Source organism: Girardinichthys multiradiatus, chromosome 6 (genome assembly GCF_021462225.1).
Source record: "Girardinichthys multiradiatus isolate DD_20200921_A chromosome 6, DD_fGirMul_XY1, whole genome shotgun sequence".
Classification (NCBI taxonomy): Eukaryota; Metazoa; Chordata; class Actinopteri; order Cyprinodontiformes; family Goodeidae; genus Girardinichthys; species Girardinichthys multiradiatus.
Window position 1 is genome coordinate 18,833,427 of NC_061799.1, and position 21,773 is coordinate 18,855,199.

The 21,773-nt window shown below is 38.0% G+C and overlaps 1 protein-coding gene across 6 annotated transcripts in view; it reads left to right on the forward strand.

Moving 5' to 3' along the window:
• Positions 1 to 21,773, forward strand: part of LOC124869747 (receptor-type tyrosine-protein phosphatase S-like) — a 112,517-nt gene that overhangs the window by 45,372 nt on the left and 45,372 nt on the right. For all 6 annotated transcript variants that reach the window (XM_047367832.1, XM_047367827.1, XM_047367829.1 and 3 more), the window contains exons 5-6: positions 3,555 to 3,743; positions 20,683 to 20,793. In XM_047367832.1, the coding sequence (XP_047223788.1) occupies positions 3,555 to 3,743; positions 20,683 to 20,793 (300 nt within the window). The remainder of the gene's footprint in view (positions 1 to 3,554; positions 3,744 to 20,682; positions 20,794 to 21,773) is intronic.

The following is a 21,773-nucleotide window of genomic DNA, read 5'->3' on the forward strand; positions in this document are numbered from 1 at the left end:
AAAAAGGCAGTTTTAAAATGATTTCTTATTAAAAAAGTTATCAATACCAATATGACCTTTATATAAAAATATATTCACACCCAGGAAACACATCAAGTCCTACTTAAACGAAATTAAATCTGAAAACAGATGAGAAACAAAGTAATTAACATCTACCAATTTGGAAAGGGTCACAAAGCCATTTTTTATGTTTCGGGGTTCCAGTGAACCACAGTAAGATCTACTTTCCACAAAAGAAGAAAAGAAAACATGGAACAGCGGTGAACCTTCCCAGGAGTGGCTGGACTCCTAAAATTACCCCAGGAGCCTATTGACAATTTGTCCAGGAGATCACAGAAGAACCGAGGAAAACATTTAAAGCACCGCTGGCCTGACTTTCCTCAATTAATGTCACTATTCATTACTTAACAACAGGAAAGAGACTGGGCAAAATGGCATCCATGGGAGAGTTTAGAGGCAAAATTCCACTGCTGAGTTTGTGACCTTAAGCTCAAATGCTCTTAGATCATGGAGTAGGACAATAATTTTGGACTAGCCTCGTTAAAGTCGGCACTGAAATCCTATTTAGATGGCATAAACGAAAACAGTCCGTTCATGATAAAAACAAATTGGCAAAATTAAAACAATACTGCCACAAAGAAGAGGCCAAAAACTTCCTCACAGTGATGTCAAATACTCATTGCCAGATAGCACAAATAATTGATTGCATTTGTTGCTGCTAAGCGTGGAACAACCTGATATTAGCTTTATGGGGCAGCTACTTAAAACATGTTTGATCTGAAACAATAAAGTGTCACCAAAAATTAAAAATAGAAGAAATCTGTTAGGGGGCAAAGTTTTTCACAGTCGTGTATGTGTGGGGAATGTGTCAGCATGGAAATAACTCCTGCTGACTGGGCGGTATGTTTATACTCTTCCTGAAACGGCCTGTCTCATCTGAACTCAGCTGAAATTCTGGCTGTTTTCTTTCTGCCTGCTGTGTCACCTAACGACTGGCTTCTGGTAAGGGATTAGCCTGAGGCTTTTGTCCTGAAGGCTGCATTGGTTCTGCTGTCTGCACCAGTATCTCCACATCCGATGGCATTGCTAATGTTACAGGGAGGATCGGTGTCTCCGCATCAGCGTTCCAGTTTTGGCCACTATTGAAGGAAAGTAAGGGCTGGAAGCCTGAAATGGTACAGTGCTCTATCACAGTTAACTGGATCATTTGTTTAAGGGTGAAACTAAAACTCCACAGCCGCAAATAAGGGTGAAAACGTGGTAAAGATATGTAAAACGCCTTAAAATATATTCATTTTTGCTGAAGTTACATAATCTTTTTGTCAAGAAAAGCTACAGCTCTTGAACACTGAGCTTCACCTCCTCACTGTCCTCTTCACTCTGCGTGGTAGCAAGATAAACTTAGGTTCTCATCAAGCATTGTTTGCCACAGCTCTACTTGTTTTATAGTAAACTTTTTAATTATTGTTCTGATTGCCCATATGCTGCAAGTTTAGATGCTATTTTGTTGTCGCCATTTTCTGAGTTATGAAGATCAACATATCTGCTGTACATGAATGGCATGTTCTTCCATGTTTTCTCATTTTGATGAGTGGCTAAAACAAATTGGACTCTGTATCATTGTTGTGACTATGAATCTGAAAATATTACTTAATATTTAGTCAGTCAGTCTCTACTGCTTATTCCATAGTGGGTTGCAGGGGAGCTGGTGCCTATCTCCAGCAGTCTATGGGCGAGAGGCAGGGTACACCCTGGACAGGTCGCCAGTCCATCGCAGGGCAACACACAATCAACCATGCACACATTCATACATACACCTAAGGGCAATTTAGAATGACCAATTAACCTAACAGGCATGTCTTTGGACTGTGGGAGGAAACCAGAGTACCCGGTGAGAACCCACACATGCATGGGGAGAACATGCAAACTCCTTGCAGAAAGACCCCCGGTCGGGAATTGAACCCAGGACCTTCTTGCTGCAAGGCAACAGTGCTACCAACTGCGCCACCGTGTAGCCCCTTAATATTTATATTAATATTTTAATATTTTATCAAATAATATTTTGGTCTGTTAAGGGTAGTCCTGTGAATACTAGTCCAGTCAACTCAAAGTCAAACATATTTCAATCAACAAACTCTTTACTATGCTAAAAGAGTCCAACTAAACTACCAAGCAGAATTAAAGAATAAGGAAGACTAATGAGCTATGTACAATATAAACAAGTTGATTAAAGATGCTTGAAAATCATGACCAAAAGAGTGATGCAACATTACCATTCAATGTTATTTATGTTTGAGAACCAAGGATTATCTTGAAGAATCTGGAAGTGAAGTTAAGTTAGTCTTGGAACCAACTTAGGCAATAATCAGCATATCTTTAGACACGGCGCCTTATGATCAATCTTCTGTGTTTAAAATCACCCTTTAAATAAAGTTTGTCTTAACTTTAAAAAAAACACACAGAACACAAAACTGAGCACGTGTACTGCAGATACCCTGCTAGCACCAAGATAGAGTTTCACAAACAAAACCAACTTCATAAAATGAAAAACATTTAGATCATTTCATCCTAAACCCCTTCTCTCTGCCCAAACGCTAACCTCATGAACCGTGCTGAGGAGGAGTTGTCCGGGCGACAACAAAGTTTGAAGAAAGCTCTGTGAAACAAGGGTTAGCTTACAGCTAATCCCCGGAGCAGTGGCTGGGTGGCTCACTCCGTCCGCTGACCACACAGCACGTTAACTGCCGTAACCACGGTGATGGGTTCCGTTGTCCTTGCTTTGGGAAACTGCTCCACTCGGCGTCGTGCTGGGAACTCTCTAGAAACAGTTAATCTCTGTAAATCTCAGAGAGAAAAGTCAGGCCACGCTTGTACCTTAAATATCACGTTCATGAATGAATACCGGATACACAGACAGTGATTCATTCGTACTTAACTCAGTGCATATGATCGATGATCGTATGACACTCTTGGATCCAGTTGAAGAGTTATGTCTGTTTGCCAGCAAAGAGACATTAGCGCGCTGTCTCTCCTGCCAGGCTCGCAGCGGAGTTTGGATGGAAGAGACAGGATGTAGCAAGAGCGGTGCTTTTATTTGGACAGTGACGTCACAGGAAGTCCGCAGTTACCCCGTTTCCTGGCTGTGCCAGAAGTAGGTTAATGCAATTTATTTTGAAAGTTCCAGAAAAGTCTGTACTGGCCTTTCACGTTGTAACCATGGCTGTGGTCCCAACATCATGAAACACTCATGCTTCAGGGAAACAGGATGTTTTCCCAGCTCTGAATAAAACCACTCAAATTAAAGGCTGAATATTTAAGTGTAAGATAATGCCACTAGACTAAATGTAAAGGGTGCTCCATGAATATGATTATGCCCCAGCTCTGGTAAAGTGTGAGTAACTCTGACTGTACAGTCCAGTTTATGCATGTTTAAACCTGATGGAGAAACACTCCCAAAGCTTTGCAACACACAAACTAAGAATATATACCCACAAGACAGTATACTTTCTTATGCATTAATATTGACACATGCTCTTGCCTTCTGTTCATTCTAGAGGACCTGTTACCATTTGGCTTCCCCAGCATAGACATGGGTCCCCAGCTGAAGGTGGTGGAACGGACAAAGACAGCCACCATGCTTTGTGCTGCCAGTGGCATCCCCGACCCAGAGATCTCCTGGTTTAAAGACTTCCTGCCTGTCGACCCCAGCCTCAGCCAGGGTCGCATAAAACAGCTCCGATCAGGTGAGAGACTACAGTGAACAAACAGAGCATCTAAAGATCAGCTTTGTGATAAAGCAAATCCCTGATGCTCTAAATTGGTGATTATCAGGTTTTAATTATGATTGGGGGATTACATGCTCCTCTCTGTGTTTATCTATATCCTTTGGGGGTATAAAACCTTTTTAAAGCCAATTTCATTAAAATGATGATTGTGCCATCCTTTAGGCCAGAAAACATTTTCTTAAGATTTGGTAGAAAAGACTATGAAAAAATATCAAATAGAAAGTACATTTCTCCTCATTATTAATCAAATAAAAACTTACCGGAACGCAGCTCTAACCCTGATCTAAAGGTTTTTAAAGATCTAAAAAAAGGAAATCATGCTAAAATATATATTAAATTGTTCCTTGTCTTGGAAGTGGACTATGAGATCTTTTGTTTTCTGCTGCCCAAGAGAATGGAAACCACAAGCCTGTGCAGAAATATCCTGAAATGAATAGGGAGAAATCACATCCTGCTCTTAAGACAGTTTATTTGGCTTTGTTTATGCTGTTCTTTATAGATGATACAGTGTCTCTCAGAGTGAGTCGACATGTTTTTCACAGCCATTTTCACTCAGCCGTCCTTTGGGGGAATGAAAGTGATGGTGAGGCGAAACCATTTTGCTGTTGCTTCATCCATATTCTCTGCGCCACATCCTGCCAGCTCTGATATCTCCCTCCTCTCAGACAAAATGTTTTACTGATCATCTTCAGTCCTTGTCAGCTATACGTCAGGATTACCACTTGCAGAACTTGAAAGACTTCATGGGGCTTAAGCTTTGAGCCCAAAGCTGCAAGTCATAGGCATAAAGCTAACTGGTTCACCTTCCAGAAAACTGCCCAGATAAACCCAACACAAAGTAAATTAGCTGCTGCTTTTGTGATATTTTACTTGAATATGTAAAGAATCATCCTACCTGTTATCCTACCCCTACCGGGCCTGAGTTGAGATGATATTTGACCACATTTCGGAAATGCTTTTACTTATTTATACGAGATGCATTTAAAAAAAAAGAATCCATGAAAAAGTGCTAAAGCTGATGGACTATCATGCGACTGTAAACGTTTCCCCATTTTTGCATCTTTGTCTTGATTATTGTTGCTGTTTTTTTTTCATGGGCTGTGCTAAAATGTTCTGTATCAATCAACTATAAAGATTATCAGCTTCTAAGTGCCATGTGCAGCTACTTAAACAAGCACCTTTGTATCAACCGAAGCTGATAATTCTGCTTATGGTTTCAGTAAGAGGTTTAAAGATTTGTTGGACAGAACAAATTGTCAATAGCAGCAAACCTAGTGTGCATTTCCTTCTTTCTGGCATAACTTCTGTTTGATTGGTTTGCTTATTGTAGAAAACATCATAGCTCATTTTCACAGCAGAGTTTTATCAAGAACCTCAGCAAATGACCAGGAGTCAATAATATGCCTTCCCCACGTTTGTTAAACGTGTAAAGGTAATGTCATCACAGAGAGCACACAGCAGTCTGGGAGTGAGACTCCCCAGTTCCTCACAACTGTATCATTTTATAGCACAGCGGGTGTGATGGTCCATTATCTTTCATTACAGTAATCATCTGCTTGTTGCACATAACCAATGAGTTGCTCCCGAGCTCAGAATATCAATTAACCAATCAATCAATTAATAGATCTTTCAGTCAATATTTATTTGAAGAGCACTTTTTATACACAATGAAAACAACACAAAGTCTTTTGCATAAATACAAAACCAGGAGGCAATGAAAAACAAAAAGAAACAAATAGACCAACAATTACTGAGCTAAATAAATCTGAGCATAGAAAAAAACACAAAATGTACAGAAATATACAGTTAATATAACATTGGTTTGAAAGATTGAGGAAATGATAGTCAAAAAAAGGACAGGCATCTCTCAAAATATAAAATAATTTAAAAGGAGTATCAGTTTTAAAAAATATTTATCTGCTTTTATTTACATTTTATTGGAAATAAAATGCAATTCCACCTGTCAATCATTATTTTTACTGTTATCAATAATTCATGGAAAAATCTTTATTGGAATTTTAGCGTTCAAACACTTCTTATATTTGCTGACCAGCTTTTTCCATGTTTCTACTGGTATTTTGATGATTTATGTTTGGTGATGACCACTATAGTATGTCTTTGAGGTTGGAAGGTCCTGTTGCCATCACCCTAATCTTTAGCTCCTTCCACAGATTTCCTATTAAACTCTGCTTTGGCTTTATGGATGATTTAGAGCTAAGAAGAGTAATCACTAACAAAATTTTGGATCACGGATATAATGATTTGGGTTCCATATTTATAAGTGTGTTAATTTGCACTTTGTGACTTTTTCTTCTTTTTCTCTGGCCAACTTCCTGTCTGTGTTCTCACTGTGATTGGTCCTCCTATTCCAGTTCCACCTGTTTTATTTTAGTAACCATGGGGTCATGGGACAAGTTGATAACAACATCATGGTAACATTTAAGTGTGATCCTAAATGTTAGGTTTAGTTCAGTCAGATCCCTTTTAAGAAAACCCTGATAGGTTTATGTGGCCCTGATTTTATGAAAGAAGTCACACAAGCAATGAATCAAAAAGTTGTGACAGAAAGACAAAACCATTCACTAATGTATTCACAATGCCCCAAAGAAAACGTGAAAATAAAGTACTCGTGTCAATCCTAAAGATTATGTCCTCTGCAGTCACTGTGGTCCATAAAGTAATGAGTGAACATGCCAATGTTTGTGGACAAAGCAGGAAATATCAACAGTTTTTGTTGTTGTTGTTGTTGTTTTAATCTTGGCTCCATCTGTTTTCAAATGACATTTAGTTGCTCTAATGAACCATTCAGCTTTTTTTCTAGAATTTATATAATGCACATTAAATCGCTTCCCTGTAGCTTCGACATGCAATTTTAAGCAATTTTTCTCTCCATATGGAGCAGGCTGTACCGCTCGTAATGCTTCGCCATGTGAAGAATTCCCATGTTTGACAGAGCTGCTATTTGCACGTACAGTAGCAGAGAAACCCATTTTTGCCCCTGGACCTAATCTTAAGTGTAATTTCCTCCCAATAGTCCACTCATGTGTAGAAAAATGGGTATTTGCCACAGTGATATATACTGTAGAGAACCTACAAGTGTAATTACCTTGTGCAAAAAAAAAAGAAAATCTGCAGTGTTGCTGTGGGTGGACTGTGGTGAGAAAAGAGCCTTCCTGCTGCATGAAACAAAACACCTCTATGTGTTAAACATAAGTAGGGTTTTAATGCTGTAGTGTCTGCTTCAGAAATGTTTAACTGTCTAACTTAATAATTTTTGAATGTCGTTTTCTGATCTTGTATTATAGATTTTTTAATAATTTATTTTTAGATGTTTCTGCGAGTCTGCTCTGAAGTGTCACACAGACATAACAGTGATTCAGCGGTACACTGTATTGGGCTATATTTCACATCAATGAAACAGCAACTAGACAAATGGTACGGCGAGATTCATTGCAGTCTTTAATAGGATTTAAAATCACCAGAAGCCCTCACAGACTCTAAGAGCAGAACGTGCTGCATAATGAACCAAACATTGCACTGAAATGACTTTTAGGAAATCAATTACACATGAGCTAGGCAGAAAATAGCTCTGAAAATGTGGTATGAGTAAAACACTTCTTTTAGATGAGATGTTTAATGGTGGTCCCATATGAGCAATGCATCTGATTCAGTGGACAGCTGCCAGACCTTACTGGACCAGAGCCAGTGATCTTCCCTGGTCCACAATCTTAACTGTCCCCCTGCTTTTCTTCTCTCTGTTGGGTCTTAGAAATGCTTTTTATGCCATATATGGGTCAACATGAAAAATTATGCAGCGAGAGACTCACAACAGAGGGCCCTCTTTCCTCTTACAGCCCTTAAGTATCCATCATGTGTGGGGATCTTTTTCATGTAGGTAACTGTCTGCTGCCATTAGCACTGTGTTTACAGATCTCATACCTGCTGCACATGCACTTCCTTCCTTCCTTCCTTCCTTCCTGGGGGCTGTAACATATGGTATAGCGCAGAGCTGAACTTTTCCTCACATCTTTATACCTCAACCAGGCATGCATTTATTTTTCCGGGCCATCTGCTGCATCAGTTTAGATATGCGTGAGGAGAACCATGACAAGCTATCAGTCTGTCGCTGACATTTGGGACCGAGAACTGGAGTTTTCCAAAGCACTTTACAGCCTTCTAAGACCCATGCTAACAGATGGCATGCAATATGGACCCAAAGGTTTGATTACTGGATAATGGATGGACTTGTCTGCGTTAGGAACTAGGGTCTGATCAAAGGTTATAGTAATAACACTGGTAACAGTTTAAGTCACGCAATGTAGAATAATATTGTTTCCTTCTTCTTAATCCTGTGTCCATGGGGGGTGTGCTTCCTGACAGTTTGTTGGTGTGGAATCACAGCAACACATTCCAAAGGATTAAAGTGGGAAATAAACACACTGGCCCCAAAAAGTCAGTTTTTAAAAAGAAAGAGGCTTTTATTGTCAGAAAATAGTGAATGTTTCTGCAGGACCAATTTACTATAAGACACACAGATGCAAAAAGAAACATGCTCATGTATGACATAAGACAACATAGAACTGCAAACGCTAGAAGACATGCAGACCAGTGCAAATATTCAACAAAGTATGATAGCTATGTAAAAGAAAAATCTGTGACTCAGCATTATTTAATTATTTATTTAGGTTATTTCACTTTTAACACAAGGGCTCATTGTTAGTAGCAACCTGTTTTAAATACACAAGTCAGCAATGTAAAATCACACTATAGTCAATATAAATAAATAAATGAACTGAAAATACATTATATTACCAAAAGTATTTGTCTGTCTAATTTTACATTTACATGAACTTTGATGATATCCTGTTCTTAATCTATAGGGTCCAATTTGTTGATGGACTCACCATTGCAGCAATAGCAGCTTTTACTATTCTGTAAACATCTTCCACAAGGTTAAGGAGTGTGTTTATAGTTAGATAAGAAAACCAGAATTGCAAAGGTGTTCAAGAAGGTTGAGGTCAGTCAAGTTTCTCCACACCAAACTTTATACACCTGCAGCCATGATTATAACACTGGAAATCATTGATTTGGTAGTGTGACCCAATACGTTTGCCAATATAGTGTAAAATAAAAAGGTATAAATTGGTTTGTTGTAACATTCTAATCTTAAATGTCATGTTTTCATCAGCTGTAAGCAGCAGACAATCATCACAATTAACAGAAATAAAGGCTTGAAAACATCATTCTATGTGTAATTATTCTTTATAATGTGGTTCACTTAGTGAATTAGGTTACTGAAATAAGCGAACTTTTCAGTAATAATCAATTTATTCAATATAACAATAAACTGTGATTTTGCTAAATAAATGAATTAGCAGTCAGTTTTGATCTTTTTTTATTGGGTTTTCTGTTTCTTGCTGTCCAGCCTTTAATTTCTTTACTTGCGGGAGGATTAGCATCCAGGCAATCTCTCTGACCTGGATGTTCTGGGAAAGCTATCAGGTTAGCAGTATCTGTTGTTATCTAATTAGCTGAGCTCTAAGCCCAGCAGACATAATACACCATCCAGAATTTCACAGCAGCTCAGTTTAATTCAGCAACGTCTCATTCCATGTCTGTCAGCAGCATCCAGACTCACTAACAAACTGTTCTCTCTCTTCTTCTCTGGTCATTTACTTTCCCCTCTTTCACCCTTTTTGCCCAGCTTTCCACACCTACTGTTATTATATATGGAAGCAAATGTGTGCCAATATTCAAATTAAAATAGATTAATAAAATGCTTTTTCATTTTCAAAATGAAGCTGCATTTTTTGACTCATAAATAAAATTAAAAATAAATCATCCAAACTGCATTTTTATTTTCTTCTCCAAGACTGCTCAATTTGTCAATTAATTCAAATGATGAATAAAATAATGTTTAACATTTCACTTTCAAAAGATGTCTCAGCAGCAAAAAGTGACCAAAATTCCTTTTGAAATGTCAAATTTGAAAATCAAAATGTATTAAGTCATAGCTGCATTTTTTGACTCATTAATGAAATTGCTAATAGATCTTTCAAACTACGTTTTCATTTTCTTCTTCAAGACTGCTCATTGTGTGGCACAACTGAAGAAATAACTAAGACAAAAATGCTTTTTCGTTTTCATGCCCGCGCCCCCATAAAGTTCCATAAATCCATTTGACTTCGCAATTCCAAGCGGAGCAGGAGAGTGACGTCAGTGGCAACTCTTCTTCTCCTGCCCCAGACATCTTGTACATTAGGGAGCAGTGTGTATTGTTCCCGAGACGAAATGAGAGCGCAAAGATCGTGTTCAGAGACAGTGGGAAATCACCATGTCCAAATCTGTACCAGAGCTGCTAAGGGAAGCCATTTCAAAATGAAATTTTGTCACTTTTTGCTGGGGCATGTTTTGAAAATGAAATGTTAAACATTATTTTATATATAATTTTAATTAAGTAACAGAATAAGCAGTCTTGAAGAAGAAAATGAAAATACAGTTTGGATTATCTATTAGTCATTTCATTCATGAGTCACAAAATGCAACTATGACTTTAAAATGAAAAAGCATTTCTGTTAATACATTTTGATTTTCAAATTTGACATTTCAAAATGAAATTTGGTCAACTTTTGCTGAGACATCTTATGAAAATGAAATGTTAAATGTTATTTTATTTATCATTTGAATTAATTGACAAACTGAGCAGTCTTGGAGAAGAAAATGAAAATGCAGTTTGCATGATTTATTTTTAATTTTATTTATAAGTCAAAAAATGCAACTTCATTTTGAAAATGAAAAAGCATTTCATTTTATTAATCCATTTTAATTTGAATATTGGGACACATTTGCTTCCATAATTATGGCAGGTTTGTTTCCAGTTTATGTCTATGCTGTTTGTTTTTATGCTGCTGACCCATCTGTGTATACATACAAAACACCTAGTTTTCTTTCTGCATTATAATTACATGTTTTGCTTTTATGAAATTTGTGCTGTCCATTTGCACCTCTTCTCCACCTTGACATTCTCTTGCTTCCCAGCTTGCCTGTACTGCTTTCAGGAGAAAACATTTGGCTTGCACAGTGGTTAATTTATTCCCGTTTCCTTCCTAACTCTGCCCTGTACCACAGAGAAATGAGAGAAGGCAAACAGGGGGAAAGGGGGCGAGCACGAGCTGTTTTCCTTTCATGTAACTGCAGAAGACAGAAGCAGATGGATGACAGGCTAAGCAAGCACTGCCTGATCTCCCTACACACACAAAAGACACTGATGTATGCTTGAAATCAAAGAAATAAACTATAATTTTGTTGTTTTTACTATGATAAAACTATGATGTTTATCATTTTTCATATACCAGTCATTGGTATGTATGTGCAGGTGTTTAGAGTTGAAAATGTACCCACTTCCAATCTTTTTTGTAAAACTTTGACCTGCCAAAATAGATTTTAGTCCACTATGTTTTCTCTTTAAAAAATATAGTATAAAAGAATATAAGAGAAAAGCATTTCAAATATTTTTGTCTTTCCTTCCTGTCCTTAGGAGTCATTTTTATTTATTATTTTTGAGTGTGTGAGAAAGCTGTCACTGTTTACCAAGATTTTATTATTTTTATAACATTGAAAACTCCGGAATGCTCCATGACAGAGGTTAATAGCTTAAACAGATAAAGCAGAGTAAGACTGCCGTGATCTATTTAGCCTTCTTGTTAACAGCTTTAAGTCTTGCTCTCTCCCGCTCTCTTGCAGCCCAAATAAAGCGCAGAAATGTCTCAACGTGTAATGCTTCTGATATCACTGTGCTTCCTCTTACGTCCCTTTTTAAACACCTTACTGAGACTGAATCAGTAACTGAATCAATCGGTCTTATTTTCCACAGGAATAAGCTGTTACCTTCACCTGGTAGTGGTGCATTCATTGATCGGAAACAAATCGGATTTTTGGTCTGGGTTGACAAAAATGAAAATTGATTCCAGTCATCAGCTGATTATTCAGTGCACCTCAAGCTTAAAGACATAAAAATAGGTTTTAGTGTTTATGAACACTCTTTACTACTTTTGGTAACAAAAAACACAGAGGTCATAAAAAGTTTAGTTAATTTGTTTTTTTAAAGAAGAATATAACAAACATTTGACAAGGTAATATTTTGCTAAAGTAGGGATTAGTGCTTCTGTGCAGCAACAACAGCCTGTGCCCTCTGCATTCCAATTTAATTTCTCCTAAACATAAAAATAACAATTCGGATTTTAGTCTGGTTTTGCTAGATAAATCTGCAGATTCACATTAAAATCTTAAAGCTCCACACCCCTTTTATTTCCAAGGGGCATTATTGCGTTTAATAAGATATGGATCTGGTTGCAGTTGCATGCACCTATAGCCAGTTAGAGCAGTAAGGTATGTGATCAGTGTGAGTGTGCCAACCAATATCTCTCTAAAGCCTTTTCACATCAATTCAATTCAATTCAGTTCTATTTATATAGCGCCAATTCACAACACATGTTGTTTCAAGGCACTTCACAACAGTCAGGTACATACATTCCAATTAATCATAACCATTGAACAGTGCAGTCAGAGTTAGTTATTTATTCAAATTGGATAAAAAGTTTTTCTATCTAAGGAAACCCAGCAGATTGCATCCAGTCAGTGACTTGCAGCATTCACTCCTCCCAGATGAGCATGTAGAGACAGTGGACAATCACTGGCGTTGACTTTGCAGCAATCCCTCATACTGAGCATGCATGTAGCGACAGTGGAGACGAAAAACTACCTTTTAACAGGAAGAAACCTCCAGCAGAACCAGGCTCAGTGTGAGCGGCCATCTGCCACGACCGACTGGGGGTTTGAGAGAACAGAGCAGAGACACCAAAAGAACAGAGAAGCACTGATCCAGAAGTACTTTCTGTGGGAAGGAAAAATAAATGTCAATGGATGTAGCTCCTTTAGTCGTTTCACCTAGAAAGAAAGAACAGATAAACTCGGAGCCAGTTTTCAAGGTTAGAGTCTGAAAGAGAGCACATAGAGTTAGTTACAGTAAAAGCTCAGTCAATTGCCATGTCTAGGAGAGAGAAAGGTTTAAACACTAAAAGACAGGGCTATGTGGATCATCAGTAGAGGGTGAGCATTAAGTTTTTGCCAGCAGAAGCTCGGATGATGTCCCTCTCCAGAAAGGTGTCACAGGCAGACACAGAGCCAGGCCAGGTGTAGCTTCTAGGAAGAGAAAAGAGAGAACAAGGTTAAAAGCTGAAATAACAGCAAACAATGTAAAATTGGAGAGTAGTGTGAGAATGTAGCGAAGAGGGTGAAAGTGGTCATTATGTCCTCCAGCAGCCTAAGCCTATAGCAGCATAACTACACAGATAGTTTCAGTTCAGATTATTTAGTTAAACGGCGCTTATTTACAACAATGTCGTCTCAAGGAACCCCACAAAGGGTCCCACTGATGGTCATTGTTATACTAAAAACCACAAGGATAGGGGTACCTCTCTCTGTCAGACTGATTATAACCATTGGAAAAGAGAAGGGGTCATACAGGTAGCAGAAATGGAGGGTGTGTTTGCACCTCAACCATAACTGAGCTGGTTTAGGCTAAACCTGACTCCCCCTTACTCCATCCAACAGGGAGGGAGGAAGACGGAGGTAAAAAATAAGGAAGATAGCTCAGGATAACCTAAGCCACTCTAACTATAAGCTTTATCAAAAAGGAATGTCTGCCTCACGGACTAAAGCTGGGAGCTGGTTCCACAGGAGAGGAGCCTGATAACTAAAGGATCTGCCTCCCATTCTACTTCTAGAGACTCTAGGAACCACCAGTAAACCTGCAGTCTGAGAACGAAGTGCTCTGTTAGGAACGTATGGAACAATCAGATCTCTGATGTATGATGGAGCTAGATCATTAAGGGCTTTATATGTGAGGAGGAGAATTTTAAATTCTATCTTGGATTTAACAGGCAGCCAATTAAGGGAAGCTAAAATAGGAGAAATATGACCTCTCTTTTTAATTTTCATCAGAACTCTTGCTGCAGCATTTTGATATTTGACCATTTATATTTTAATATGGGATTTAAATTACATGTCCTGGTCAAAAATAACACCAAGGTTAAGTGATTGACTAAGACGTTTCTTTTTTAAAGACTCCGGTCCAAAGACGACAATTTCTGTCTTGTCTGAATTTAGAAGCAAAAATTTAAAGTCATCCAAGTTTTTATATCTTCAAGACATGCTTGTAGTCTATCTAACTGGTTGGGCTCATCAGGAATTATGGATAAGTAAAGCTGAGTATCATCAGCGTAACAGTGAAAATCTATCCCATGCTGCCTAATAATTTGACCTATTGGAAGCATATATATAATAAAGAGAATTGGCCCAAGTACTGAGCCCTGTGGTACTACACAATTAACCCTGGAGTTTAAAGATGATTTATCATTTACATGAACAAACTGGAATCTGTCAGACAAATAAGATTTAAACCAGCTTAGCGCTGTTCCCCTGATCCCTACAGCATATTCCAGCCTTTCTAAGAGAATTTTGTGATCGACTGTATCAAATGCAGCACTGAGATCTAACAGAACCAGTATAGATACAAGTCCATTATCTGAGGCCATAAGAATATCAATAGTGACTTTCAGCAGAGCTGTTTCAGTGCTATGATGAGCTCTGAAACCTGACTGAAACTCTTCAAACAGGTCATTGCTGTGTAAATGCTCACACATTTGATTAGCAACTATTTTCTCAAGAATTTTAGATTAGAATGGAAGATTGGATATAGGTCTGTAATTTATTAAGTCATCTCGATCAAGCAAAGGTTTCTTAAGTAAAGGTTTAATTACAGCTAACTTAAAAGCCTGCGGTACATATCCATTTACTAAAGATAGATTAATCATATCTAAAATGGGGCTGGTAATCAGAGGGAACACTTCCTTAAATAATTTGGTTGGGATTGGGTCTAACATACAAGTTGAAGGTTTAGATGAAGCTAATATTTCTGATAACTCAGGAAGCTTCACAGGATCAAAGCAGTCCAAACACAAATCAGGTTCTGCAGTTATTTCCAATGTTGTCTCACTTGCTGAGGATGAAGTAATCATCTTCGGGAGTATGTCAAAGAATTTATTTTTAATAGAATAAATTTTATTTTGGAAGAATCCCATAAAGTCATGACTGCTAAGAGCTAAGGGAATGGATGGCTCAACAGAGCTATGACTCTGTGTAAGTTTAGCAACTACACTAAAGAGAAACCTAGGATTATTCTTGTTCTCTTCTATTAATGATGAGAAATAAGCTGTTCTAGCTTGGTGAAGTGTCTTTTTATACAACAGTAGGCTATTTTTCCGGATTAAGTAGGAATCCTCTAGGTTTGTAGAGCGCCATTTTCTCTCCAATTTTCTAACATTGTGCTTTAAAGTACGCAGCTCTGAATTAAACCAGGAAGCTAGCCTCCTATGAATGATTACCTTCTTTTTCAAGGGGGCTGCATTGTCTAATGCACCACGCAATGATGAAGAAACATTATGAACAAAAGAATCAATTTGTGAAGGGGCAGAAACAGAATTATTGCCCTCCACTCTGCTTTTCAGTGATAATGAGGAAATTAAAAGTGGAACAGATTCTTTAAAGGTTGTTACAGCATCGCCTGATAATGATCTACTATAATGAAATTTTCTTTCAGGTGTGGAGTACTTGGTTAAATTAAACTCCAAGGTTATTAAGAAATGGTCAGACAGGACAGGGTTATGAGAGAATATTGTTAGGTCTTTACACTCAATGCCAGATGTCAGCACAAGGTCCAGAGAAGCCAACCCTATGTTTCATTCATGGGGTCTTATTGGCTGGTAGTTTTGGGATTAGTTGAAGCAGAAGGAGAATGAGGTAAAAAAAAAAAATCCCCCCCCCCCCCCCCCCAACAATGGGTGCCCATTTGTTTTGTGGCATTGTAGGGTTTTCAGGTTCTTCCTTTCATTAAGCCCAGAAAAAAAATACTTTTTTTATAAAATTCTGCCAACACAAGGAGATTCGAAGTCAGGCTTAGTTCACCAATCTGAATAATCTGAACTACCTTTCAGCCACATCAGTAGACATCTTTTCTTTGACTTTACCTTTGAGATGCACAAATGAAAGATTTCTGTCCGATTTCTAGTCCCATCTCCACTTTTTGTAAAACTTTGTATTGCCAGTATTGGTTTTTGCCTTTTTCTCTTTGAGAACTATACGTTACAGTGAAACTCTTTCCAGCCTGTCTGTCATTAACAATTGTCAACTATTAATACAAGAAGCTTTTATTGACTCCATATTTTGAACCCCTCACTGATACAGAAAATAGCTAGTTTTCAGACTTGTTCTTGTAGTAACAACTTCCTTACGGAAGAGTGTTGAGGTTTGCAAAGTCTGGTAGCACTAAGATACTGTGCCCTAATTCAACGGAAACAGTTCTGATTTTAGGTTTATGACTATCTGGTTAGCGGTTGTTGCAGATCGAAAATGGTAAAATTTTGGTCATCAGCCGGTTTCTTGGTACAAATCGGATTTCCACCCTTTTACTTTCCAACCATAATTTTACATTTGGATAGCGACATTGCCTTTTTTATGTCTATTTAATGAAAAATTAATTGGGCGAATAAGTTTTCCTATTTGGGTGTCATATCCCACTAGCACTGTTAATAAACGTCCTGCTGGTAGGAGGATGTAAAGATATATTTCCTTTCCGTGCTGATTATCATCTGAGGTAGTCTTGTTACTGGTGGCAGTGCCATTACAATAACAGACACAACAGCTGACAAGCACAAATACGTTTTTCGTTATTTACTCCTCTACAAAGCTTCACTGAAAGATTAAATCCATTACTTACACATGTATGGAAATCTCCCCCACTGCTAATCCCATATGAATAGAACAGTGTGAATGTGGATGCAATGTCCCAATTGGTTTGTAAATGCTACTGAAAAAAACAATAAATTAGCTTTTAATACTTTTGAAAGGTCTGAGGTGAAAATATTTAGATTAAAGAATACGCTTATTGCTGAAACAGTTTATTGACATAATGATGTGACTAAAGTCATGACTTTACACACGCTGCCATCAAGCAGCCTTTTCTGTGTGGGTGAAACAAGCTCTGCTTCAGTGTTGAAACTCATCAAATTAATCTGACAGTTTGGTAAACTGCTACGGTGAAATAAGTGGAGGTTTGTTTATTTTTCTTTTTGTTGAGCTAACTGAGTTTACTGTGAACATCAGAAATGTCCCCTTTAATCTTCACCAACTCTCAGAACCAGTGGTCCATTACATTTCCCTCAGAACTGAAAAGAATCTCTGTGTTTCAGTCGTAAATTGGAAAACTAGTAAGACTGGCAACAGGTGACTAGCTCAGTGGAGAGAGTACTTGTCTTGCAATCCTAAAGTTGTGGGTTCAGTACCAGTTGCTTTACTAATCTGTGTATTGGTGTATGAATATGTGTGCAATTGGCTGAATGTGGCTCTATTTGAAGCCCTTTGAGAGGTCGACATGACTGGAAAAGCGGTATAAGTTCAGTTTGTTTGCTGCTAACTGATAAGACTCTTTATTCTTACAAGAACATAGACGTTTTTAGTTCTAACGTAATGTCCGCCATCTGTATTGATTAAAGTGATTCCAGTCCAACAGTTCATTGGGCATGAATCGTTCTTGTTACACCTCTATTTTGGTGCAAAGCTGTCACAAAAACAGACCCTCACAGTACCAAACAGCATTTACAGCAGCTCCAGCAATAAAGGCTTGGTACTGTACAATGTTATCATTTGTCAGATATAGTTTTAATTTTTCAATAGAAGGTTTTATTTATTTTTTTTAAAGATTTTCTAGTGGCCTTCATACATTAGTAGGTTGACACAAAGAAGGGCAGAGAGAGAGAGAGGGAAAAAACAGGCAGTTTAGTCAAGGACTATTGCCTCCGTATATGTTGCACCCACTCTTCCAGTTAGCTAGGCGGCAGCCAAGAATTATTAAATAGAAAAAAAGTTCCCAATTTTATTTAATCTATATTGTTTTCCATTAACTCAGGATTTAAGTTTCAGTGTTTTCTTTCTGTTGACTGGTTTTAGTTGACGGAGTCTTACTGACTGTCTTTTTCACATGGAAATGAACAAATATTGGAAATTAACACAACAAGCAGACTGTAAATGAAGCAGGAGCTATGAAGGCATCGGGTTGTTAGGGTTTTGGTTTGTTAAGGCATCTAGAGGTTGAAAAATGCAAATAACAGTGGGACTCATCATTATATTTTTCCATTACAATCATTAACTTATTTTAAGCCAAGTGCTCCCCTTTACTTTTCAACAAATGTAAACATTTTTCTACTCAGTTTGGTTCAGCTTGGATTGTGGTGCTTTAATATTGATTTTGGTCATTTTACAACAAATTTGATTAGCTGCAGTTGGAACAAAACAGGTTCAGAGTTGGAGTAGTCTTTTTTAGAGAAATCTATAATTCAAATACCGTTCTTCTAAATTTACTAATAATATATTTATTGTATATGTATAAATACAGATAACATGGATATATACATGTTAGCTATTCACCCCACCCCTTAGATGTACCTCCTTCATAAGGGGGTCAAACCTCCTCCTCTCCCCCATTTAGCACCATTGTGCCAGTGAGAATGTACTTCTCTGTAATTTGTGCACAAAAACAGCATAGCAACACTGATCACAATTGAATGGGACCACCTACGCTGCATATATGGAAGAGATTTAATGCGACAGAAGTGCTGATAAACAAATTCTTACTGAACTTGTTACAACTTCTAATGGACAATGCAGCCCAGTCTGGTTAAGTCAGAGCTAATTATTTCCCACTGTGTTTTCAGGATCCAGAGGAAAGGAAGATATGTAGCCATACTGTGGTAATACTTTTCAGAAAGCCCTCTTCAAAGACAGAAAATGAGTCTAAATGTGAAAAAAAGAAAAGAAAACTACAGTGAAGTTCAAATGGAAGACATTGCAGTTGTTAGTAAGGCTGAAAAAGAATCACACTGACACTCATTTCTTTGACCACATATTTTATGTAACAATAGCTATGTTGTCAGGGTTTGTGTAGCAGAGGACCCCGGAATGCAGACGAGCAGGCAGCATTATGGTAAATGAAATGATTTAATTAACAAAAACGTACTACAGAGGGTGATGGCAAAAACAGACATGGGCAGGCTGGCAAGACAAGCTTGGCATGATCAAAAAGGACATACATGAACAGAGACGGTGATCCAAAATATTTCCGCAAGGAATGAACAGAACAGATGTGTATATATGGAGCAAGAACCAGGTGAATCGAGGAGACTAAATGCTAAGTGCAGGTGAGCCGAATGAAGATGATTGAAGACAGGAGAGAACAAAATGTGGCTGGAGCAAAACAGAGACTCTTGAATACAAACTTAAACACAACTAGTAAACCATGAAACTAAAGCATAACCAGATCCAAAAAACATAATTTGACAAAACATGAACTAGAAGACAAAAACTAAGGCATGACCAGGAAAATAACGAGGAAGAAGAAGAAGAACCCAAAAACACCCACAAATCATGACATATGTGTTGTGTTTTTACTGTTCTTTTGCTGGTTCTGGATCCTGGAGCAGCAGAGAAACGTTTTTCTCCATTAACCTTTTAAAACCTTTTAAATTAGCAGAAATATATGAGATATTTGGAACACAATAAAGACAATCAAATACATATCTTACTGCAAATAAGATAGTGTGATATTTTGGCTTTGGGAATAAAGCATTCTACATACAGCTTTTCTATTTTCTTTTTTTTTTTTTTTTATCAAAGGAATTGTGTTTGAATATTTTTCAGGATAGTGTAAGATTTCTTTGCAAAATGGGGATGTGCTTCTAGCGCTGCTTATATATGTGAAAAACCTGTGTGCTGTCTCTGTATCTCACTTTACATCTTTACAAGCCAGAGGCCTTTTATTACTCTCAGACAATCTGATATATAAAAAACACAACATGGACAGATCTGATCTGTGTGTACACAAGCCTGCTCCTCAACACACTTTTGCACACTATTTTTTTTTCACACAAAAAGACACATGTCTGTTACAATGCGTCTTTCTCCTCACCATGCAGTGCTGCAGAGTGTAATGCTTGGATTTGTGCTTCCTCCTCAGGCTTATTCATGTCAAAGGCAGTTTGGGTGGACATGAATGGCAAGAAAACAGACACAGTCAGAAAGAGCAAAATGAAAAAATAAAAATAAATTATAAAAAGTCTCTACTGATAATTCAAAAGGCTGTTTGCTCAAAAATGAAAATAACAAAAGATGTAAAACAGTATGTGTGAGAATAGCAGTCTTTGAAGCCGAAGAATACCTGATGAGTGCAGTGTGCAATTATAGCACGTTTAGGGAGACACTGTTTTTCACGGCGGGTTTTAGGTGGGAGGATAAAGATTGAAGAAGTAAAGAGCTAAAGAGCGTCGTTGGGTTGTTGCCTTGGGGTAAAGCTGCTGTCAGTTTACTGCCAAGAAAGCAAAAGGCTTTTTTTCATGACAGCAGGAAAGGAATCACGAGCTGGAACAGACGTACACAAGTAAAAGTGTCACCTGAGTTTACAAAAAGTCAGTAGTTTTTGACTTGCCAACTTTTTAGAAAGAGTCTTTCAACTTTCAACATGTTATTTATTTAGAAGGGAGGGAGAAGGGGGTTGGATGGTGAAGGAAAGAAAAAACGATTCCTCAGCAGAGTGCAACCCATTCAGACCGAGCCTCACAGAAATAACATCTAAGCAACGCTGCACTGGCTGCTGGAGGAACAGGTGGAGAAGTTGCCCAAGGGGTCAAACTGTAACAGGAAGATGCATCAAGCACACAGATATCGCAGAATAAAAGGGAGCATTCTTTTCTCTTCAAACACAAGCTAACCTTCTCTTGTCCTCCTGCAGGAGCATTGCAGATTGAAAACAGCGAGGAGACGGACCAAGGGAAGTACGAGTGCGTGGCTACCAACTCCCAAGGCGTGCGCTACTCCTCCCCTGCAAACCTTTATGTGCGAGGTAGGACCTGAACGCAAAACACCTCTGCACACATAGGGACAGACAAAAGACAAAACACATCTGAACCTCTGTTAAGGTGCCCTTTTTAATTAAGCTACCTCTTTCCATGATTCTGCTGTTGAACGAGTATTACTAACTCATCCATTGTCTATAATATCTGTTGATCCTGTTCTTTTTTGGTATTTCTCACAACTACATTCCACCTTAAACCTAGGTGTGATCTCGTACAGTAAAGAAGAAGCAAAGTGAGACCATGCCTCGGTTTAGCTGCATGGAAACATCTCTGATCTTACTGCTAAACTGGTTTCTATGCTAGAGGGCAGATACAAAGAAAATACAGTGCCTTGCTAAAGTATTCACACACCTTGAACTTTTATTTTGTTATGTTACAGCCAGAAACATCAATGTAACTTATTGAGATTTAATGTAATAAACCAACCCATAGTTGGAAAATAATACAATACATAAAATCCAGTTCAACCAATTGCCTTAAGAAGTCCAATTAGTAAATAGAGCTCACCTGGGTTAAATTTAATTGTAGTATAAAAGCAGCTGTTTTGTGAAGGCCTCTGAGGTTTTCTGAAGAACATTAGTGAAGAAACAGCATCATAAAGACCAAGGAACACAGCACAAAGGTCTTGGATAAGTTTAAAGCAAGCTCAGGTTATATAACATTATCCCAAGCTTTAAACATCTCACAGAAACCACTTTGAATACATAATCTGAAAATGGAAAGACTATGGAACAACTGCAAGCCTTCCAAGACATAACCATCATCCTAAACTTGCAGGCCGACGAAGGTGAGCATTAATCAGAGAAGCAGCCAGGAGTCCCATGGAAACTCTGGAGGAGATGCAGAGATCCACAGCCATGCACTCCACAGATATTGCATTTTACAGAAGTGTGGCTAGAGGAAAGCTTTTCATGAAAGAAAGCAATAAGACCTGTTTGTAGTCTGCCACACGTCATGTAGAGGACAT